This window comes from Sorex araneus, chromosome 3 (genome assembly GCF_027595985.1).
Source record: "Sorex araneus isolate mSorAra2 chromosome 3, mSorAra2.pri, whole genome shotgun sequence".
Lineage (NCBI taxonomy): Eukaryota > Metazoa > Chordata > Mammalia > Eulipotyphla > Soricidae > Sorex > Sorex araneus.
In genome coordinates, this window is record NC_073304.1 from 218838166 (window position 1) to 218862317 (window position 24152).

A 24152-nucleotide genomic window follows, 5' to 3' on the forward strand; every position below is an offset into this window, starting at 1 on the left:
TATCGGCTGCTGGGGCTAGGTCCCTAGGGGCGGAGAGGGCTCTCACCCGCCCCCCTTTGGGGCACCCTGAGAGAAACAGCCTGGCGCTGTTTGGTGGGTCTGGTGGCATGGCTCTGGCGAGCATCATGTTATGCTCCCTTCTGGGAAAGAAGGATATGTGATCTGGATGGAGGCCAGTGACGAGATTATCTGGCGCCAGTCAGAGGGGGCTTATGGGCAACATACATGCACACCCTTAAACACTCCACACACTTTCACACACATATGCACATTCATACGTACACTCATACAGATACATACGCACATACACATAATCACACCCTAACACATAATACACATACACATATTGACACATACACATGAATGTGCACACACATACCTTCATATGCACACAGTGATATATATACATTCACATTCGCAGTAATACCCAGTACACAGGTATGTATAGACACATGTATGCACAAACATTTACACGCACACAAGCACACAGGCATGCATACTCACACATACTTATACACAAAGGAACTTTTTTTTTCTCTCTGGGAACAGTCACCCACCCCACCTCTCTACACCCCAGCCCCACCCCTCAGCCACATTCCAGGGGCCTCCAGGCACGGGAGAGTTTCAGCTGTGACAACAGAACCTTTCATGAGCAAGGGACAGGTCTCTCTGGGAAGTCCCTATCTGGGCCATGGCCAGGCCTCTGGTTTTCAGTTCCAGGAGGCAAGAGGAGCTGAGGATGCCAGAAACCGAAGCAGAACAGCAGGAAATGTGGCCAAGGGGGACCTGGCCCAGGTCAGAGCAGGCAGAGGGATGGGCTGTAGGGTCCCGTCCTGTGACTTAGAACAAAAGCTAAGGAACCTTGAGTGCCCCAGGAAAATGGCTGCAGGTAGGCAGGAGTGTTCCAGGGTCCCAGCCATCTGGGCACAGAGCTGGACACTTGCCACCGTGTCCACCTGTTCCCCTTTCAACAGGAAATGGGCACTGAGCGTTCCCCGGGTGCCCCTTCCTGGCAGGGCCATGCGGCTCCTGGGTCTGCCTGAGTAATCCCTGCTGGGGCCTCTCCCCGGGGGGATGTGGCACTTCTTACCTCTAATCGGCCTCTCTTCTTGGCAGTCACACTGCAAACCACAGGGCAGGACCATCCCCACCTAAGGGCACAGGCGTACCAGGAAGTTGTGACTTGTGTTCCCTTGTTGGCCCGGCCCCAGGCCAGAGAATTTGGGGGTCTGCGTGGGAGGTCTGGGTCACAGCGGGGTCCCTTTCCAGGCTCCCGGCCCAGGAATGGGCTGGTGGGCGTCCAGGACTGACACGGGGCTGCCCGAGAAGCAATGATGTGTTGGTACAGGCACGCACACACAGGCACACAGGAACATCCTCTCCCAGCTGCTCAGACAGGGCTGTGTATCCCGGAACCCCGGGGGAAATCTAGGGTCCCTGCCTCGCCTGGGGAAGTGTCAGGAGACCCCACCCCACAGGTCCCAGTCCTCAGCTTCTGCAGGGAGCAAGCCTGGAATGTTCTGAGGACCGACACAGGCAGGGTCAATAGGAGACACGGGTTCGGGGGTGCCACTGAGGGGTAAGAATTAGGAAATTGGGGGGCAAGGGATGTGGCTCAACAGTAAAGCAGCTGCCTTGCATGTGTGTGTGAGGCCCTGCCTTCCATTGCCCAGCCAAAATGTTTTAAACGAAGAGGTAGGAAACCCCTTCATCTCAATGCCCAGAGCTGTGAAGAAGGAGGGGGAGAGGAGGGGGGGCCAGGGTGGTGAAGGAGGAGGAGGAGGAGGGGTGAAGGAGGAAAAGAAAAAGAAAACAATTAGGAAACCCAGATTCTGGACTCTGCCATGTAATTGGACATCTTACATAACCTCTCCGAGCCCATTTTCTGATCTAGATGCAAATGACACTGCTTTCAGTCAAAATGAATCTAGTCCTGTTAGCCAGCAGCTGTAGATCCCACAGTTGTCACCTCTACAGGCCACAGAGCCCTTCAGCTCTGCGCCCTTCTGGAGACAGGAGCCAAGCTCATTTCTCAGACTGGTTTGAACTCTGCTGACCAGCATCCCCAGAGCCACCACTGGAGGAAGGAAGCTCCCATCCCCCGCCCTCCCTCACCTCCACACTCCCCCCCCCCCGCCCCCTCACACCGTGCTGGGACTTTATTCAAACCCCAATAAGGCCAAAGCCTGGCCCATCTCCAAGGCTGAAAGAACAAACCCAAAGTCCTTCCTCCCTTATGTCATAAAACTTTATTGGCGGTTGGGGGACGTGGGAAGAGGGAAGGCGGGGAGTGTCTCTCCCCTCCCAGGACCCTCCCCAGGAGAGTGGTCAGCCCTGGGGCGGCGGGAGGGCTCAGAAGGCCTTGACCACGCCGGAGATGTTGTTGTAGAGGCTGTCCTGGCCGTCCAGCAGGCTGCGGTAGGTGGCGATCTCCTGCTCCAGCCGCGTCTTGGTGTCCATGAGCTGCTGGTAGTCCAGGTTCTGCCGCTCCATCTCCGTGCGCACATCGCCCAGCTGGGCCTCTATGGTGCTGATCAGCGCCTGGATCTGCGACAGCTGGATCCCGTATCGGGCCTCGGTTTCGGCCAGTGTGTTTTCCAGGGCGTTTTTCTGCGGGGAGGCAGACAGGGGCGAGGAGACTCAGCGGGGCCTGGCAGCACAGGGCGGCAGGGGCTCCAGGGTGCCCCCCAACAGGGCACGGGCCAACCTACCATGCTCAGCTGAGATTGTAGTTCAATCTCCAGGCTCTGGTACGTGCGCCGCAGGTCCGTGATCTCTGACTTGCTGGCCTGCAGCTGTTCCGTGTGGCCCACCATCTCCAGATTCAGCTGTTCCGTCTGCAAACATGCAAGGCATGGCAGAGGCGGTGAGCTCGGAGGCTGGCCTCTAGGGAGGGGTGTGGTGGCCCCCAGCTCTCTCTGGGTACCCCCCTCCCTGAGGTCACCAGCTTCCCCGCTTCTTACCCGAGTGATGAACTGGGCCTCGGCCTCCTTCCGGTACTTCTCGGACAGGGTCTCGTACTGGCTTCTCATTTCGCTCAAGATCTTGCCGAGGTCGATGCCTGGGGCGGAATCTACCTCCACACTGACCTGGCCACCCACCTGGCCCCGCAGGACACTAAGCTCCTGCAAAGAACCAACAGAGACAGGCACGTCAGGGCCCGAAGCCTGCTGGACTGGGTCCAGGTCACTTCCCCCCCATCCCCAGTTCCTGGGGTTGGTTTCCAGGGACACACCAGGCACCACATACTGGGGGCATTCATGGGAGAAGAGAACTCAGATCTCGTCATTCTGGACCCCTAGAAACCATGATCCATGCCCACACGCAGGCTGACCCCAATCAAGGGCTGCCCTCAGCTCCAGGAGATGGGCAGAGGTCCAGGCTTGCAACCCACCTCCTCGTGGTTCTTCTTCAGGTAGGCCAGCTCCTCCTTCAGGCCTTCGATCTGCATCTCCAGGTCAGTCTTGGCCAGGGTCAGTTCGTCCAGCACCCGGCGCAGGCCGTTGATGTCGGCCTCCACGCTCAGGCGCAGGGCCTGCTCTGTCTCAAACCTGTCAGAGGAAACCGGTCGGTCCAGCCCCGCTCTCCTCTGCCCTCCTGAGCACTCAGCCCCTGGCCCAGGGTGCAGAAGGCCACGAAGGGGAAGGGACTGTTTTAGGAGGAGCCTGGGGGTGCTCTGTCTCCCCCACCCTGGTGTCTGCAGCCCCACCCCACCCCCACCCAGGGGAGACACTCACTTGGTGCGGAAGTCATCAGCAGCCAGGCGGGCATTGTCAATCTGCAGGATCACTTTGGAGTTCTCTATGGTGGCACCGAGAATCTAGAAGAAGGGCACAAGGTTAGCAGCCTGGCCCTTGCCCTCCACCTCTCCTCTGAGGAGCCAAGGGGTCTGGAACAAGAGGCACGGTCCCCAGTCAGCTGGCCCCTTAGCCTGCATGTAGAGGGGCCTGGAGCCCACCCAAGGTCGGGGGTTGCGGCAGGAGGAAGCGGGAAGGAAGGCTGGGGGCGAGGGGGCATTAAGGGGTGCTGCCCATGGCTGCCCACGCGAGGTGCCTAGGAGAGCGCTGCCGGGGCTCCAGGCATGCGGCCTCTGGCGAGCGGTGGTCCAGACCCACAGATCTGGGTAGCCTCTGGGTTTGAGTTCTTGGAGGATCCTTTCTGATGTGTTGTTACAAATGATCCCTGAGCACAGAGCCAGGAGTAAGCCCCGAGCACTGCCCAGTATGGCCCCAAAACAAAAAACAAACAGTTTCATTAAACCTGGGTTCAGTCATTTGCCCCCCAGCAAGGGGAGAATGAGGCACCTGCTCTTCAGAAAGGTGGAAGGACCTTCTTCTGGGGCTTCCCCACGGGCCCCTCCCAAGCACATATGCAGGAAAGGGTCCCCGGTGTGGAGTATCTCGTATGTGCTGAGCACTCAACACCTCATCCCTCATGCCTATCGGCTTAAATGGTGAGTCACGGAACTTTCGCTTGTTTGGCTGGTTGGTTAGTTTGAGCTTAGGGGGTCATACCTGGCAGGGCTTGAACCCAGCACGGCAGCAGGTCTAATACAGGTTAGGCTAGTGCCTTCCCTCCAGCGCTATCTCTCAAGTCTTTGGGTGGTGGAGATTTTTGAAAATTATTCTTTAATATTTTTGTCTGCTAGCTTGTGTGGGGGCCACACTTGGACCTGTGCTCAGCCTTGCTCCTGGCTCTGGGCTCAGGGCTCACTCCTGGCAGGACTGGGGAACTCCGGCGGGGTGGGGGGGGAGGGGGACAGGAATCAAACCTGAGTTGGCCACGTGTAAGACAAGCGCCTTGCCCACTGCACTGACTCTCCAGACCCTTAAATGAATTTCTTTATAATTTTTTAAATCAATGTTTGCATTGTCTACCTATTTTATTAATCTATAAACCTGGGGCTGCATAACAGTTTCTTGGGGGGGGGGAACGAGAAAATTGAGGAAACCTTGAATAATGTTGTTCCACCTTTCTAAAGAGCAGGCGCCTCATTCTCCCCTTGCTGTAGGGAATGACTGAACCCATGTTTAATGAAGCCTTGTTTTTTCTTTTGTTTCTTTTTTTTTCTTTTTTTCTAGGGGGGCGGGGGGGGGGGACGCTGTGCTCAGGGCTTATTCCTGGCTCTGTGCTCAGGGATCATTTTTAACAACGCATCAGAAAGGATCCTCCAAGTAGGCTAAGAATTGTTTCTCAAAACGTTGGCGTGTGTGCGTGTGTGTGCTCCCGCGCACCTTGTGCATACCTTGGTAGTCTCCATCTCTAGAACTTCCGCTCTGCCCCCCCCACCACGACCCTACCAGGGCCGTGATGGGGACAGGGGAGGCCCCAGTGTGGGGCCTTTAAATACCCCACACCTGCTCCTGCTACATTTCTTCAAGCCCAGCTCTTCTCTGTGGGTGGAGGTGAAGCCCCCCAGCAGGCCCCCGACTTCACTCTCCTTCTAACCGTTGGAGCCTATAGCTAGGGTCTCCAGCCCAGGAATCTGCATCCTCAATCCTCAGAGGATGCTACTCCCCCGCCGCCGCCACCCCCCGCCCCCCCCCACACACACACTTCTATAAAATCCCCGTGTGTTCCCACCCCCACACCCGCGGTGAGGGGGGAAGGAGGGGCTTCAGCCACTGCGCACAGGAAGCGGGACCCACCCCAGACCAGGAACGAGGAGGGCCCCACGACGCCGCCCAGAGGGTGGGGAAAGAGGGCGCGGAACTAGGTAGGGGAGTGGGGGGAGGGGGGAGGGGGGAGGGGGGAGGGGGAAGAATCAGATTCCTCCCAGGTCAGCTTCCTGCATTCCAGGCCGCAGTGGCGACCCTGACCAGACTTCTGGGCAGTCCACTGTCGGGTCCCGCCTCCTCCCACCCCGTCGGACCCCTCCTCTCCCTTGCGGCCCCGCGCCCCTTCTTCCCACCCCCGCGCACGACCCAGCCGCGCGCGCCTCCGGGTTCCCTGCCGGCCGCCCTGCCTCGCTCCCACCCTCTGCCGGCGGCCCCTCGGTGCGTCCAGTCTCCATCTCCCGCCCACCCCCTCCGGCCCCAGCGGACCGTCCCACCTCCTAACGGGCGTGCGGCCGCCTCCCGAGCCCGCCCTCGCCCTGCGCGCCCCGACGCGCCCGCGGGCCGCGTTCCTTCCCGGAGCGGCAGGTGCACCGGCCGGGTCCCGCCCGCGGACCCGGTTCCGCCCGGGAGCGGCAGGTGCACAGGTCCCGCCCGGCCGCGCCCACCTGGCCGCGCAGCTCCTCGATGGTCTTGAAGTAGTGGCTGTAGTCGCGGGCCGGCCCGGGACCCGCCTTCTGGTACCAGTCGCGGATCTTCACCTCCAGCTCGCCGTTGGCCGCCTCCAGGGCGCGCACCTTGTCCAGGTAGGAGGCCAGGCGGTCGTTGAGGTTCTGCATGGTCACCTTCTCGTTGCCCGCCAGCAGCCCGTCGGAGCTGACCAGGGAGCGGCCACCGCTGCTGTAGCCGCCCCCGAAGGAGGACGAGGACACGTAGCGGGCAGAGGACACGGACACGCCACGGCCACCGGAGCCCCCATGGATGCTGGGTGCCCCATAGATCAGGCCGGGACCCCCGAAGGTGGAGGTGGATGAGGACTGGCGGAGGCTGTAGGAAGTCATGGCGAGGGCGGATGCGGGTGGATGACTCGGGCACCTGGAGCTGAGGTGGCAGAAAAAGTGACCAGGCCCTCACCTGGAGCCTTTTATACCCTGGGCAGGGGGGGAGGGGAGGGGAATGGTGTGGGCCGGATATCTGCGGCCTGAGGAATCTGCAGGCTCCTGAGTGCAAACTCAGGGCCAGGTCCCCATTGGCCGGTTTCCCAGGCTCTGCCCCCAACTCCCCCCCTTCCCGGGCCAGAGGCTCCAGCCCGCCTGCCCCGCCAGACGCCCCACCCCAGCCGGCTCAGGAAACAGCCTCACCACCACCCCCCCTCCACTCTTCCTCTTATCTTTGACCCCAGCACACACACACACTTCGGCAGCCCCCTCTGACCAGTACTCAATCTGGCCTCCCCCACTCCCACATTTTGCCACTTTCCAGGAATAAAATTCCTGTCCCTGGGCCCCACGCACCCCCGAGTCCCCCTGGAGTATTAAGTTCTGAGCCTCTTTCTCCTGACGGAAAGTAAGTCCCCACCTTAAGTACCCGCACCTGTTTGCCACACGTCAGCCACATGTCAGTGGGACAGGAACCTCTCAGAATCCACTCCCGAGGCTGTCACCTGCACCCCGAAGCCCCCTCAGTCCCAAGATGAGCCAATCCTTAATCTCCTGAGAGTAGCTGGCCCACCCTGTAGGGGTCAGCCAGCACCCCAGTGGCCAGCTTGCAGCTGGGAGTCATCTGCCAGCAGCAGCCTGGATCGCTTCCGTCCCCCCAACAACCCCAGACAGAAGCCGGACGCCCCTACAGAGGATGCCTCTCCACTGGACTCCCCCACCTAGGCCCCCCTCTGCCTCTAACCCCTGAAGCATGCTTCTGTCCAGCAGAGATTGAGCCCAGTGCTGTAACTGCCCCAGGCAGAAGAGGAGGAGCTGAGGAACTGGTCACTTGCCCTGGAGACATTTAGCACTTGACACCAGTCCATGGCATTAAGGGTCAGAGGCTGGTGCCAGTGGAAAAGGTGGAGGGGGGAGGGGCGCTCTCCTTCTCCAGGCCCAGCCCCCTGCGCTGCCTTCTGCTCAGTCATTTCACCTGCTCTTGTTACCACTGGGCACTGCCCACACTGTCCTCGAATTCCTATCCCATCCTGGGTCCTCGGGAACCTCGGGAACCCCCTCCCCTCCAGAGCTGCTCAGAGCTATATCTACCTCTGGGGGTAGATGTGGGGGTGCGCCCAGTCATGGTTTCCCCTGTGGAACCTCAGCTGTATGCCCTGATTCACCTGTCCCCCCCCCCCCCCCGCCCCTGAAATCTGAGTGCAGTAACTGTCTTCCAGCCACCAAGTCCCCCAGCAAGGACCGCTCCCCTACCCCCAGGACACCTCTAACCCACCTGAAGATGCCCTGAGTCACCTGGGGAAGCCTGAAGCCTGTGGCTGTTTAAACTAGTGAGTCAGTAGGCCCAGGGCCCCAGGAGGGGATCAAGGCTGAGACCTAAGGCCTGGAAGAGGGCGAGGGTGTGGCTGGGCATTTGCAGAGGTTGTGGCCACAGGGCCGGGTGGGGTGAGTCACTCTATTTGGCCTGAGGAGGAGATCCGTTCCTCCTGGGGAAAAGGGGAGCTTAGTCGCTCAGTCATGATAGTTGCCATGGTGATGGCCTGGCAGGGATATACACTAGGAAACAAAGGTGAGAGCTGCAGCTCCACCCCTAAAACTGTGGCTATGAACCCCCTCCCCTCCAGAGCTGCTCAGAGTCCACCCCCCACCCCCCACCCCTGCCATCCCAGGGCCATAATCCTGAGAACTGGACAGAGAGCCTTTTCACCACTGGTGGGAAGGGTCTTCATAGCCCATTTCCCAAAGGGCCAGCCGGGAGTCCGCAGCCGGGCCGTGGCTCCTCAAAACTCAGTCAAGAGGCTGCGGTCTGGGTTCCTGGAACCCCTGCTCCCGCCCTCTGTCCCCAGCAGCACCTGTCACCTCCCACCATGCACTGTGCGGCATTCACCTGTGTTTCCGGAACATCAAGAACTCCGGAAAACAGTCATCCAAGACCAAAAACTGCAGAGCCCGGAGAAGGAACTTATGGTTCCCACATCTCCCCTCAGGCAGAACCTGGGGGCCAGGCCACACACCCCCAAGCCCTGCTCTCCAGGTGGGGAGCCAGTTTTGCAGTGCACACACAGAGTCTGCAGTGACAGTGGCAAGAAGGGACCAATCTAGAGAGAATGTTGCCCAGCCCAGCACCCCCAGCCTGTGGGGGAAGGAGGTAGGGGGGTTAAAGACAAGAGGATCAGGCATCCTGCTGGTTGGAAAGTTCCCGAGGGGAGTCCCAGAGGCCCTGGGAACCTAATGCCTCATGGATAAGAGAGATGATGGGAATAACAGCAAGGTTATTGGTTGTTTCAAGGGTTAAATGAAAGGGGGCTTATTAACAGTGCCTGGGGAAGAATGCACACCGTGTTAATAGTCCTTTATTACAGAATATTGTTAAGTGGATATGTGGTGGTTTTGTTTTTTGGTTTTTTGTTTATAATGTAGGAGCACTGCTTTTTTTTTTTTTTTTGCTTTATGGTCACACCTGGCAATGCACAGAGGTTACTCCTGCCTCGCCACTCAGGAATCACCTCTGGCGGTGCTCAGAGGACCATATGGGATGCTGGGAATCGAACCCGGATCAGCCGCGTGCAAGGCAAACGCCCTACCAGCTGTACTATTGCTCCAGCCCCTTTATCTATCTTTTTTTTTTTTCAGGAGCACTGCTATTTATTCAACCATTGATTAAACTAATTGAATTGAGCATGAACTCCACATTACTTTTTCTTTTTTTATTCAGAATGTTAATTTTATTTTATTATTTTATTATTATTTCCCCCCCACCCCTTTTTTTTTTTAATCCACCGTGTGATACAGTTACAAAGCTTTCATGTTCCAGCTTCGGTCACACAATCATCAAACACCCATCCCTTCACGGTGCACATTTTCCGCCACCAAAATCCCCAGTATTCCCCTACCCCCTCCCCCGTTCCAACCTTTACCCTGCCTGTGTGGCAGACCGTTTCCCCCATACTCTCTCTCTCTACTTTGGTTACATTCTATGTTTCAGAATATGTGGTGTTCAACAATAATAACATAATAAATATTATGTTGGTATTAAATGGTGTTAGTGTTAGTGCATACTGTATTAGGATGAAAAATGCTTTGTTCAACCAACGTCTCCCAACTCTCCTGGTCGGGATGCTTGCCAGTGAATGCTCAGAGAGAAAGCAGCTTCCCATCACACACACTGAGCTGGGACTTTCCAGCCTTGAGGCCCAGGGGGGATATGAGCTCCCCATCTCCCCTCAGACCCACCTTGCCTGCTCGTCGGCTGGAACGAATGCAGACCACAGTTCCCAGAAGGGAGAAGTTGGGAAAGGGGTCACTATCCCTGAGTATATATCAGAGCGATTGGGGACCCCAGGGAAAGGCTGGGTAGAGCAGCATGGTCTGAGGAGGCCCATGAAGACAGTGATTGGGACAACAAAGGTGACCGTGTGACCGCCAACACCAACCAGTGACTCGTGCCCATTTTCCAGATAGGGAAGCTGAGGCTCCTAAAGGTTAATTCTAGGACCAGACAGACAGAACAGTGGAACGGGCCAGGTTTGATCCCTGACACCACAGATGGTCCCTGAGTCCTGCTAGGAGTGATCCCTGAGCACTGCCAGATGTACTCCCCCTAAATTAAAAATAAATAAATAAAAGTTTAATCTGTGGACCGAGGTCAAATACAGAAGCAATGGGCTTGGGATTCAAACCCACATCTTTAATTCCCTAACATCACAAACACTATCTCTCTTGCCTTGCCTTCCTCCTGTCTGCTGGAGACTCAAGTCAGAATCATCAAGAATCACCTGCTAAGATCCTAACTCACTGCCTGGATGAAAATTATTTCCCTGGACAGTGAGGTGGTCATTCGAGCAAGGCTCAGAGTGGAGGTGGGCAGGAAAGACCAACTGGTGTCTAAGAACAAAATGGAATTCAGAAGGTGCAGGAGAGAAAGGGAAATGTCCATAAAGCTCTTGAACACGCCTGTCTCGCAAATGGATGACCCAGGGAGCCTCTGCAGAGCCGCTCCGGGCCCCGCCCTCCACCACCTCCTCCAATCAGCACCCAGGCACCCCGCCCCCTATTCCAGGAAAGGTGCTGGATAAAGCAGGAAATGTAACCGCACATGGAATAGAAGGCTGGTAATTACTATGTAGGTGGCTCTTAGCTTTTCCTGCCTGAAGAAACACATCCTTTGGGGAGAAGAACATGAAACAGATTAGTTTTTGATGAAACGTGGCAGATGGAATGCCATATTAATCTTTGCTCCTTGCTAAAATGATGTTAAGATGACGGTTAGGAAATATTTTGGGCTGGATTGATAGCACAGTGGGTAGGGCGTTTGCCTTGCATGCGGTCAACCCGGGTTCAATTCCCAGCATCCCATATGGTCCCCTGAGCACCGCCAGGAGTAATTCCTGAGTTCAGACCCAGGAGTAACCCCTGAGCATCGCCGGGTGTGACCCAAAAAGCAAAAAAAAAAAAAAAAAAGAAAGAGAAAGAAAGAAAGAGAGAGAGAGAGAGAGAGAGAGAGAGAGAGAGAGAGAAAGAAAGAAAGAAAGAAAGAAAGAAAGAAAGAAAGAAAGAAAGAAAGAAAGAAAGAAAGAAAGAAAGAAAGAAAGAAAGAAAGAAAGAAAGAAAGAAAGAAAGATATTTCAGAGGGCCAGAGCAATAGTACGGCTGGTAGCTGTTTGCCTTGCATATGACTGACCCAGTTTTGATCCCTGATATCTCATATGGTTCCCTGAGCACTGCCAAGAGTAATACCTGAGCTCAAAGCCAGGAGCAAACCCTGAGCATCAGCTGGGTGTGACTCAAAAAGGGAAAAAACTATCTTAAGAGGAAAGGAGAGAAAATGGGTAACAGAGTATGAGAAATGGCAGCTAAGGGCTGAGGAAAGGAAGCTGAGATGCAAGGCTCAGGAGGGGAAGAGAGGAAAGATGAGGGAGGGGAGAAGCCCATGATTTCTCAACACAAGCCCCCAGACACTCAGATGCCAGGTCCCCTGCAAGAAGTGGATACGTGTGAGCAGGCTGCATGTCCTGTGAACAACCCGGCTCCCCGCCCCCAGAGGGGCTGTACACTGGGGCTCTCTCAGTGTAGCCAGGAGAGGCAAAAATTTCTCTTCCCCAATATAAATAGCAGTGTTTGAGATTGGGCACCTGTGAGCCAACAAAATCCCTCAAACCCCAAGACAAGAGGAGCATGGTGGGTGCCCGTTTGCAGGCAGGTCACCTGCAGTGTCTTGCTTTAAAAACACCCCACCACTGGCTGGAGAGATAGTACAGAGGAGGGTAGGGTGTTTGCCTTGCATGCAGGTTCAATCCTCAGCATCCCATATGGTCCCCGAGCACCACTGGGAGTAATCCCTGAGTGCAGAGCCAGTATCACCAGGTGGCCCAAAAGACAATAAGTGAGAACATAACCACATCCTGGGAGCCACCAATCCTACCCTTTCAGATTTCCCTGGCCACATCTACAGGAGGGAGGTAAGGGCTGAGCTCACCCCTGCATTGTGCGCAGCCGTCCATAGCCAGAAACAACCAGAGCAGGGAGAGAGCTGATTCAACCAGGCAGGGACAGGGGCTGGAGTGATAGCACAGCGGGTACGGCGTTTGCCTTGCACCCGGCCGACCCGGGTTCGAATCCCAGCATCCCATATGGTCCCCTGAGCACCGCCAGGGGTAATTCCTGAGTGCATGAGCCAGGAATGATCCCTGTGCATTGCCGGGTGTGACCCAAAAAGCAAAAAAAAAAAAAAAAAAAAAAAAACCAGGCAGGGACATAAGAAATGGAACAACGAGTAATAATATGTACAGTGACGTGGAAAACCCTAAAGAACCAGTTGTTGGGCAAAATAAAAGCTACAAGAGCATAATCTGATGGGTGAGGGCTAGCCTGGCAAGGCATGATCTGTGTCTGAGCATACTCGAATCTGCACATGGATGTGAATCCCACACATGAGGATCCAGGAGCACGGGACCCCGTGAGCATGAGCATGCACATCAATCTTCCAGGAAGCCCCCGGCTGGCCCCTGAGCATGCTGAACTTTTCCTGAAGGAGAGCTGTCAGGGGCACCCACTCACTCTGTTCTGTTCAAATTGTCACAAGAATAAATTTGTGCACCTGCCATAGAAGCAAGAGGGGTGGTGGAGGGTGGGAGGTGATGGGAGGGAAACCGGGGACACTGGTGCTGGGAAATGTACACTGGTGGAGGGATAGGTGTTGGAACACTGTGTGACTGAAACCTATTCACGAGCAGCTTTGTAAGGGTCTATCTCACAGTGATTCAATTTAAATATACATATACTTTTTTTTTTTTTTTTTTTTTTTTGCTTTTTGGGTCACACCCAGCGATGCACAGGGTTTACTTCTGACTTTGCACTCAGGAATTACTCCTGGTGGTGCTCAGGGAACCATACAGGATGCTGGGAATCGAAGCCGGTTTGGCCACATGCAAGGCAAACACCCTACCCTAAAAATATATATATATTTTTTAGCTCCAGCCCCTAAAAATATTTTTTATTAAAAAAGAATAAATTAGTGGGGCACCTGGGGGGCAACTCAGGATTGAGCCCCTGCCTGGTAAACATGGAGCCAAGAGAAGCCACCCCCAGGGCCATCCCAGCGGCTCTGCAGTTGGGGACCCTCATTCCCACAAAGTGTGGGCGCACCCCTCGCTGAGTTCCCCAGCCTCCGGGACCTGCCGTCGTGCCAGCAACGACCACAAATGGAAGGGGAGAAGGAAAAGCAGAAAACAAAAGCTCTCCATGAGTATGCCACCTGTCACAGCCAAGCCAAGTGTCGAGAAAGTGAAAAGGGTGCCCCCCAGGGCCAGGTCAGGACACCCCGCCGGGGAGAGCGAGGGGGTCCGGAAGACAGCTATGAGCTCAGCCAGAGCTTTTCATCAGGGTTCAGGAACGGGGCTGGGGGGGGGGGGGGGTGGATTCTGCGGTGTGAGCAGATCGCTGGGGTGAGGGAGGTGGGCATGGCCAGTGAGATCTCTTGAGAGAGCCCTGTTGGAACAAAGAGCTGCCAGCGTCCTCGCTCAGACCTGGACAGGCCAGGAAGGAGTTTCAGGTTCCTGCAGCCTCCCCTCCCTGAGCCAACCCCCTCCTTCCAGAACCGCAGCCCAGCTCTCTCCCGCTGATGCTGTTTGCCTGCGTTCCCATGCGGGAGGCTTGGCTGTGTGTTTACAGAGTCAGAACAACCCGACCCGTGTCTTTGGTGGCATGTCTGGGCCCTAGTCCCAGACGGGGCCTGCAGAGGAAGTTCTGAATCTCATCCCACAGGGGACAGAATCCCGGGCAGCTTGGGGCCTTGCACAGCCAGCAGGGGTGTGTGTGGGGAGGGGGGCGGCGTTAAGGACTGCCCCCACACACACAGCCTCAAACAGTTCCTCCAGGTTCTTCCCAAAGGCAGAAGCACAGGAGAGAAGGGGCGGGCAGCTGGCGGGTTGGGATGCCCCTGCTCCTGAGTTCCCAGATGGAAGAAAAACCAGCCTGACAGGTACCTGAGGGGAGCCAGAGCCAGTCCCTGGGGAGGGAGCCTCAGGGTGGGGGGAGGGGAGGCCCAGCCCCTAAACTGACCCTGAGAACTGCTCCCCTCCCAAGGGGGTGTGTAGCTGGCCCTGTGCTCTCTGGCCAAGCCTGGTCATGAGCCTCTCTGGGTCTTGGCCTCTCCGGGCTGGGCAAGACAGAGATGGAAGATGTCCCAGTCCCATCCTCACCTCTGCACCCACCGAGGTGCCCAGGCTGGCCTCCTCCCCTGCTGGCCCCACTTCCCACCAGCAGGGGGTGCTCAGCTAGATCTTTCTCTAGCAAGTTCCTGTCCTCCGAGGCCCTCTTCTAGCCCCACAGAGCCCTTCCCACCCCTACCCTGATTCCTCTCCCTTCCCGAAAGAGAACCCCCTTCCTCATAACCTGGGCATCGGCTATTCAGAGACTCCTCCTGTCCCAGGTCACCGAGCAGGGACTGGATGTGTGTGTGTGCCAGAGGGCCACCTCCCCTCCCCCGAGCCCCAGGGGCCACACTCCTGCCCTCCAGAAGGGGCCTGCAACATCCTTCCTTCTCACTTACGTCCTCCCTGAACCTGGGTGCTGGCTTCATGGAGGGAAGACCACCAGTACCCCTGAAAAGAGACCATTGGTACCACGGCCCAAGAGGACGCTGGAACTGGGCATTCTAGGGAAGGAGAAGGGACGCAGAGGACACTCTGGAAACAGCAGTAGCCTGCAGCAGGCAGGAAGGAGAAACTGAGGCTTCCTGCTCCGGTTTGAGATCTGAGCCTGGCCTGGCAGTGGGCTCAGGGCTGCTCAGGTTTGTCTCCAGAAGGACAGTGGTCGCTCAGGGCTTCCTGCATTGGCTCTGGAAGGAATCCGAGCAGCATTAGGTTCCACCAAACATCCAGTGGGCCCAGGTCTGCCAGTCAAGGGCCGCCAAAGGAGGGGCAGGTGCTATTTCCCTCCCAGCCCGCCAAACCCGCCGCCGGAGTGGAACGCGGGGGAGTAACCGCTGGCTTTGTGTTGCCAAACTTTCAACCCAGATCATGGGCTTCCTCCCCCCACCCAAGTCATCTCCGAAATGGAATCGGGGTGCTCAGATGTCCCAAAGACAATTTGCCTGGACCCTGCTGGCATCAAGCTAGCACCTAGAGCCCAGCAGCCTTGGGGGAGGGGCGGGTTTGCTGAGTTTCTGGAAGAACAGCTTCTTCCTGGGAGAGGAGGAGTGGGGCAGAGCCGCTGGGTTGAGAGGAGCAGCCAGCCTGAGGTGGAGACAGAATACTAAACCCAGCTTCCCCACACCCCCACCCCCGGCTCCAGCAGAAGCAGAATCCATTAAATAACAGTGACAAGAGACCCATACCCAGGTGAGCTGCCTAAATAACAGGGGGGGGATGCCAGTGGTGCCCCAGGCCTGGAGTCTGGCAGGGGAGATGCCCTGTACCCAGACAAAGAGCACCTGAAGGCTCTCCCGGGAGCCAGTGTTCAAGGGCATTTGGATCAATGGCCCATTGGGAGGGGAAACAGAGTTTGACACACATGCACACACACAAACACACATGCATGCATGCACACAAACACACAGAATGGAGGACCAAACTTCTGGGGCCTCACTGCCCCAGCAGACAGGACCCCCCGGGTACCAGCCCCACCCTCACCAAGGGGACCAAGCACCCTCCCGAAAGGCCGCCCAGCCAAACCAGCAGCCGGCCCCGGGTGGGTGTGGAGTCAGCGGTGGGATGGAGGAGTAAGGAAGAGTCTCCCCAGCCCCCTCCCCCAGAGCTGCAGCCCCCACTGGTGGAATGTGAGGGGGATGGGTGCAGGTCTGACCTCTTCGGGCCTGCTCTGAGATTAGAGCCCAGATCTTCTACCTAAGACAGGGGTCGTGACCCTGTAAACACGCAGCTAAGCACTGGGGACCCAGACAAACAGCTTCAGCAGGAGAGAGCAGGGGGGCCCTGGTTCTGGAAGGAAAGGGTTGACTCGGGGACAGAGGCTGCAGGAACCTGAAAGTTACCATTCCAGCCAGGCCCCTCCTTCTGGGCCGGCTCCGGGGCTTGGCCACTAAGAGCATTTGCATCTACTGGAGCCCAGCAGGCAGGACCCCCAGACCCTCACAGGTGCAACTTGATAGGAACCTGCAGCCTGGCCTGCAAAGGCCTCTGCAGAGAGGCTTGAGCTGAGCAGATGCGCCACAGACCACGCACACACACACTCTCACACTCACACACAGTCACACTCAAGTCACACTCACATCCTCACAGGCACGCAGGTACACACACTCCTTCACGCCAAGCTCCTCTCTCCCCACTGGTTTACCCAGCTTCCTGTCAAATTTTGCTTAAGCAAATATATCTCCCTGTTTTTATTTGTTGTTTGTTCTTTTTTTTTCTTTTTCTGGAAGGGTGCCACATCCAGCTATGCTCAGGCTCCTGGCTTACTCCTGGCTTTGTGCTTAGGAATCACTCCAGGCAGGGCCTGGGGGACCATATGTGGTGCCCAAGATAGAACCGGGGTGAGGGATGTGCAAGGCAACTCCCTGCCCACACTGTATGACCTCTCCAGCCCCTTTCCTCTTTTAAAGTTCACTAGGAAAAATAATCTTGAGGGAAAAAAAAATAGAAGTGTCATGCACCCAACCTTTAAGCTATACTACAAAGCAAAGCTAATCAGAACAGCATGGTATCTGAGATAAAAACAAAAAGATTAATTGGGCCAGACCAATAGTACAGCAGGTAGAGCAATTGCCTTGCACACACCCAAACCAGATTTGATCCCTGGCACCCCATATGCTTCTACAATAAGTAGAATTCTACAATGAGTAATTGTAGAATTACTGATTCTACAGTAAGTAATTCCTGAGCACAGAGCCACTCAGGTAAGCCCTGAGCACCCCAGGTGTGGCCCTGAAACAAAACAGAAATTAATGGAACAAAATTAAAATAGAGACAACTAATTTATGACAACAAGCATATAATGGATCACAGAGAATCTTTATATTTGGGGGACATAACACACAGTGCTCGGGGGATGCAGGGGCTACTTCTGAAGGTACTAAATCAATAGGGCCAGTTGGTTCAGTGGTAAGAGCCAAGATGCAAAGTTGTTCAGGTCTGTGGTGTTGGCCACCAGCAGGGCTACACCAATGGTGTTCAGGGAGCCTCCAGGGCCACCTTGTGGTGCTGGTGGGGGTCTGGGGAGGAGCATGTGGTACAAGGGCCCAAGTTCAAGTTCCAGTGCATGCACTCCTGACTGCTGAGCTATTTCTCCAGTCCCAAGAGTCTCTTTCATCAGTGGTGTTAGGAAAACTGGCGATCCTCATACAAAAGACTGAAATTAATATAAGATAGATCAAGGACTTACCTATAAGACCATACAATATGTAGAAGAGAACAAACGTAATATGTTTCTCGACATAGATCTCAGAGACATCTTTGGGAGCTCAGCTCCAACAGCATGAGAAACAACGAAAATCAACAAATAGGGTGCTATCAATCTATGCTTCTGCACAGGGAGAGAAACTATCGCCAAAATAAAAAGACATCCTACTGAATGGGGGAAATATTTGCAAAGCCTGCATCTAACAAAGCGGTTCTATCCATAATAGAAAAATTCTCAAAACTAAAAAAAAAACAGCCCAATTAAACATGAAAAATAGTACAGTAGGTAGGGCACTTGCTTTGAACATGGTCGACCTGGGTTCCATTCCTACCACCACATATAGTCCCTAGAGCCCCACCAGGAATGATCCCTGAGTACTGAGTTAGGAAAAAAAGCCCAGAGTACTGCCAGGTATGGCCCCAAAACAAAACATATATGGGGCCAGAGAGATAGTACAGCAGGTAGGGCATTTGCCTTGCACATGGCCAATCAGGTTCAATCCCCAGCATCCCATATGGTCCCCTCAGCACTGTCAGGAGTAATTCCTGAGTGCAGAGCCAGGAGTGACCCCTGAGCATCACCTGGTGTGACCCAACACACACACACACACACACACACACACACACACACACCACAGTGGACAGAAAATCTGAACAGAAGCTTCTGCAAAGAAGATAAACATGGTCAGCAGACCCACAAAAATGTGCTCATCGTCCCTGATGGCCAGGGAAATGCACACCAAAACCTGGATGGGCTGTTTCCTGCCACCTGTCAGGATGACAAGTCTCCATGAGACAAAATTTTTAAAGTGCAAGAGCTGGCGAGGGCATGGAGAGAAGGGGCCCCTTCCCTGAGGTGGGGGAATATAGGCTGGCATGGCTGGGATGGAAATCAGTGTACAAAGGCCTTCAAGACACAAAAGTGAGCTTTCCGCTGCTGCAGGAGCATGATCCCAGAGGCCAACTAAACTACTTTGGACACCAGTAGCTCGCAGAAATGCCTCTAGAATGTAAACTGAGCCACTGCCCCATGCGGCGCCAGCAGGGAAGGGTTTCTCTCTCCAGGCTTCTCCATCTTATGAGCACCACAAAAGGGAAGTAAAAGCTTGCAGGGATGCAATTTCTGGCAGAATTTTCCCTGGACTTTATACAGAAATCCAAAACCTAATATCTCTTAATTGTCAGCAATGTGAAATGGTTCCTTTTTAGCAGGTCTAACTTTGGGGGGAAACTCCAAACAATAATAATGAGTTTTTTGTTGAAATATTGAAGGTAATCAAAGTAGCAGCCATGTCTCTAGAATGTGAACTAAGCCATAGCCCCACGCCGGCCAAGGAGAGGAAATATCTTCTTTCTCGTTTTTTTTCTCTTTTCAAGGAGAAGCGGCGTAGCATCCGCCATATTATGAGGTCTATTAAGCAGGTATGAATGCGGGAAGGAGAAAAAAAGAAAAAAGAAAAAAATTATGTACTTGGAACAGTGGGACGCTTCGGTAGTCTCGGGCCGGGGCCGATACTGGCACACGCTCGGCCGAGATTCAACCCGGGTGGCCACACTTTTGTGCGGCCGCTTTGTTTCTGATTGACCAGGATCCGGAGGCCAACTAGACCACTTTTGGTCCCAGAACCTGCTTGCAGCCATGTCTCTAGACTGTGAACTAAGCCATAGCCCCACGCCGGCCAAGGAGGGGAAATATCCTTCTTTCTCGGTTTTTTTTTTCCCTTTTTGGGGAGAAGCGGCGTGGCGTCCACCATATTATGAGGACTATTAAGCAGGCACGAACTTGGTGGTGCGGGAAGGAGAAAATAAAAAAAGAGTTATGTACTTGGAACAGCTGGACTTCATATCTTTTCATTCTCAGCAATGGAAAACTAATTATCAAATGCTTCCTTGGCAGTAGGGCTGTCTTTTTGGGGGAGAAACTCCAACAACAATAGTGAATTTTGTGTTGGAATATGGAATGTAATCAAGGTAACGAGAAAATGAAGTGAAATTTATCAGTTACGCAGGCGGGGGTTGGGGGGTCGGGGTGGGGAGGTATACTGGGGGTTTTGGTGGTGGAATATGGGCACTGGTGAAGGGATGGGTGTTTGAGTATTGTATAACTGAGACATAAGCCTGAGAACTTTGTAACTTTCCACATGGTGATTCAATAAAATAAATAACTTTAAAAAAAAGACACAAAAGTGAGAGATTCCAAATCATCCAGTCATCCCATTTCTGAGTATTTGCTTCAGAGGCAGACGACGGAAGAAACACACTCAAGCCCCATTCATTGCATCGTTACTGACAATTACCTGGCAACAGCCTGCTTGCACCCTCACTCTGGGCAGATCACTGCACCAAGCAGATGTGTTGTGTGTACACAACATGCTTCCCAGCTACCTGTCTGCTGGGAAGATGAGGCTCTACCATTTGCAACAGCATGGATGGGTCCCGAGGATTATGCCCCAAAAGCCAGACAGAGAAAGGCAAACAACGCGGTGCCTAGGGAAACCAAACAAGCCAGTGAACTGAACAAAGCCAAAATGAACTCTTAGAAGAGGAGGCAAATTAGCAGTGACCAGAGGGGTGGAGGCAGCACGGTGGCAGATCAGGGATGAGGAGTCAGTGATACAGGGAAGGATCAGGTAGGACTTTGAGACGGAGACTCTGTGTCGTATATATAGACTTTGATGTTTAATGCTGTACACCTGAATCTTCATTTCACGGTATAATGTTATTCACTAACAAAGAGAGAAGATTATTCATATGAAAAAACAAACACACAGCTCCAACTGGTCCTGTCGCCTGACCCCTCCCATTTGGAGTTAGCAAAGGGAGACGGGCCCAGCCTGGGCCTGCCGTGGGCACACATCAGGCAGATGCCCTCATTCCAGGCTGCCTGCCCCAGGGAAGCCCTGAGCACAGGGATGAGAGAGGCAAACATGGGAGAAGAGAAACAGGGAAACAGTCCAGGTTCCAACAAGAGCAAGGGACAGGTCAGGGTCAGAGGAAGGGGGCCGGGGAGAGTCCCTCAAGCCAGGAGGGCCAGAGCACCTCCTGGAGGATGACAGTCATGAGCGTGCCCTGACTGAGCCCCAGTAGGAATGGAAGGAGCAAGAACATGGAGGTGACAGATGGGTGGAAAGTTCCAGTAACAAAGATCGCTCAGCAGGCTGGAGCACAGGGCTCTGCTCCATGCAGGAGGTGCAGGTTCAATCCCTGGCACCGCTATGTCCCCTGAGCACTGCCAGGAGCAACCTCCAGCCATGTCAGATGCGACCCCCCCCAAAAAAAACAAAACAAAACCCAAAAAGCACCAGTGATGAAGGATCCTGTAAAATCAGGCCGGAGGTCTTTGGCCCTTTCAACATGCCTGTGAACGCAGCACTCGCGGGCCTGTTGAGGTCTGCAGAGCTCTCTTCTCAGGGGGAGTCTGTTGCTCTCCATCTGCTCAGGGTGCACACCCCACGCTCTGCGGTCTAACCCCAGCACCCCAGGAGAAACCAGGCAGTGGGAGCCTCAGAATTGGCAGCACCCAGAGAGGAAGGGTCTTGCCTGTCAGGCCAGCATTATATATCTATATTTGCTTTTTGGGTAACACCTGCAATGTTCAGGGGTTACTCCCTGGCTCTGCACTCAGGAATCACCCCGGCGGTGCTCAGGGGACCATATGGGATGCTGGGAATCGAACCTGGGTCGGCCGCGTGCAAGGCAAACACCCTACCCGCTGTGCTACTGCTCCAGCCCCGGATATATATATATTTTTAATATGGTTGTTGTTCGATGCCCCCTGCCCACTTCATTGCCATTGAGGTTGATGCATGATCAGGTGTCCACATGCACCTGGCTGAAGTGCTGGCAGGGGGTCTCACACCAGATTGCGGTACTCAGTACTCGCCTGGTCCACTGCTTCTGGAGTTTGTGTTCTGCTAGTTGTGGTGCTGGCCTGAGTGCTCTCGGGGCAAGCCTCCTTGGTGGAGGTGCAAAGTGTGGTGGTGCTTTCAGGGGGCTGGGTTATTGCTGGCCTCACTCAGGGGCTGCGGAGACTTCCTGGACATGGCACTCGTGCAGCATTTTTAGTTAGGTGCTGAACAGGGATTGCACCCTTTGGGGGAGGCGCGTGGACTTTGCTTATGCACTTTTATGACACCTCCGGAAGCTGTGCAGCCAGAGATCACTTTCCTTGATCTCTGGAAAGTGGAGCTGCTCGGCACCTGTGGGACACTAGGGCTCGAACTCATGACCTCAGGCTAGCCAGGCAGGGGCTTGAAGTCCCTGCGTGGTTCCTCCGGGTTCTGATATATTGTTTTTCCTCTAGCAGCTTTCCAGGATGTTTGAGATAGTCGGTGACACATGCCATGTGAGTCAGGCATGGCCCAGAAGCTGGGAACAGGGAACAGGGCTGTCACTCCAGCTGGATGTCCCAGCACCCCCTTCATTCCTTCCGACTGCCACCCCCATAATCCTAGCCTTATCGCTTTAACACCAAACAATGGGCCACCTCCCTGAGCCTCCCCGCAAATGCCAGGCTCGAACGCTCCAGCTGCCTTGGATCAGCCTCTCTGCCCGCGGCCTCGAAGATAACAGCCACGCTCAGGACAGTCGAGCCAGAGGAGCGGGTTTGCCCATGCTGACCCCTGGATTCCACCGCAGCATCACTGAATCCCTCCCCTCACCGCTCTCTGTACTAGGTCTGCTTTCTCGCTGAGCTTCAGAGGTTTATTTATTCTCCAAGGGCATTCAGAGGTTCGCTAACGTTTGAGGACCCTTGGCCCATGAACAAGACCCCTTTTACCCCCAGGAGAACCAGGCAGGGGGCTGAGAGACACAAAACTAATAAGCCACAAGAAGCCTGACCACAGATTTTTATGCTTGGGTCGGGGACCGGGGAGGGGAGAATCTCTTGTCAGAACATGGTGTTCTATGTTCTGACAAGCGTCATCTGGGTATTTCTAACTTCACTCAGGGGCCATACATACAGGGAGCCAGGCCACGGCACACATGTCTAGTCTATCCTGTCAGACACCAAGGCCAGACCCTAGGATTCCTTGGGCTGGATGTTTTCCATGCCTGGGCTACAGAAAGACCATGTCAGTACCACCCAAATAGGGTGAGAGGGGGCCAGAGAGATAGTACAGTGGGTAGGGAGCTTGCCTTGCACTCCTCTGATCTGGGTTCTATTTCTGGCACCACAGATGGTTGCCTGGATCCCTCCAGGAGTGATTCCTGAGCACAGAGCTAGGAGTAAGTCCTGAGTACGCTCAGGTGTGACCCAAATTTAAAAAGAGAAAAAACAGGGTGACAAACAGGAGTTTCTTCTAGACCTCACTGCTTTTTTTTTTTTTCTTTTTGGCTCACACCCAAGGATGCACAGGGGTTACTCTTTGCTCATGCACTCAGGAATTACCCCTTGTGGTGCTCGGGGGACCATATGGGATGCTGGGAATTGAACCCGGGTCGGCCGAGTGCAAGGCAAACCCGCTGTGCTATGACTCCAGCCCTAGACCTCACTACTTTAATGCTCCCCATCTGGGTGACCTTGTTCTGGTCAACTCCAGCGCCCCCTGTGCCCAGCACCCTGACTGGCAGGCACTAGAGGGTCGGAGCTACAGTGTTTGCAAGGTCTCAAGAGAGCAGCCACAGAAGACTGGAGACTCCGGGAGCTGAGATTCAGCCCTCACTCCTGGGGCACAACAAGCAGCTCGGGTGCCATGGATTGCTTCTTCTTGCCTCCACCAGAAACCGTGGGGACGATGGAAATCTTCCCCCAGGGAACTGCACTGCCTTGCTGGGTTTTGCATCAATCACAGCTAAGAAAACTCTAGCTTTGGAAAACCGAATCTTTTCTTTTCTTAAAATATTTTTATTTAAGAACCGTGTTTTACAAAGTTATTGATAGTTGAGTTTTAAACCTATAATATTCTAGTACCAATCCCACCAAATCTTTTCTATGAAGCTGTCAACGAACCTGTAAAATCCTTATTTGGGGAGGGAGGGCACATCATAAAAATACCGATAAAAAAAAAACTAAAAGAAATTTTTAAAAGAGGGGCTGGAGCGATAGCACAGCAGGTAGGGCGTTTGCCTTGCATGCGGCCGACCCGGGTTCGATTCCCAGCATCCCCTATGGTCCCCTGAGCACCACCAGGAGTGGTTCCTGAGTCCAGAGCCAGGATAACCCCTGTGCATCTCCAGGTGTGACAGCCCCCCCCAAAAAAAAAAAGCAAAAAAAAAAAGACATTTAAAAAAATAAATCAAACAAAGAACCAAAGAGAGTTCAAAGGGGTGGATTGCATGTTTGCATGCAGAAGGTTGGGGTTCAATCCCCAATACTTCATGGTCCCTGAGCATCACAAGGCCCCAGGAGTAATCCCGAGCACCATCAGGTGTGGCTCAAGACCAAACAAAACCAAAACCTGTCTCTAATGAAGAGGGAGGATCAATCCCTGTCTCCCAGGGCAGCTTCCCCGGAACCCACCCACAGAGACGGGCCCCATCAAAACTTGGCCAGGCTTCTGGCCAACAGCTCTGCAGAAATGCAGAACCTTGGCACTGTGCTAGTGCCACGGCTAGTGCAATGGACCATCCGTCTCCCTCCTGCG

General features: G+C 54.5%; 1 protein-coding gene across 1 annotated transcript in view; it reads right to left on the reverse strand.

Annotated features, from left to right (window-relative positions):
* Positions 1 to 2265: 2265 nt before the first annotated feature.
* KRT19 (keratin 19) overlaps positions 2266 to 24152 on the reverse strand; it is a 30023-nt gene continuing 8136 nt past the window's right edge. The window contains exons 2-7 of the mRNA XM_055131910.1: positions 6224 to 6656; positions 3738 to 3820; positions 3395 to 3551; positions 2964 to 3125; positions 2712 to 2837; positions 2266 to 2610 (exon numbers count right to left, since the gene is read on the reverse strand). Of these exons, the coding sequence (XP_054987885.1) occupies positions 2353 to 2610; positions 2712 to 2837; positions 2964 to 3125; positions 3395 to 3551; positions 3738 to 3820; positions 6224 to 6656 (1219 nt within the window). The 3' untranslated portion in view covers positions 2266 to 2352. The remainder of the gene's footprint in view (positions 2611 to 2711; positions 2838 to 2963; positions 3126 to 3394; positions 3552 to 3737; positions 3821 to 6223; positions 6657 to 24152) is intronic.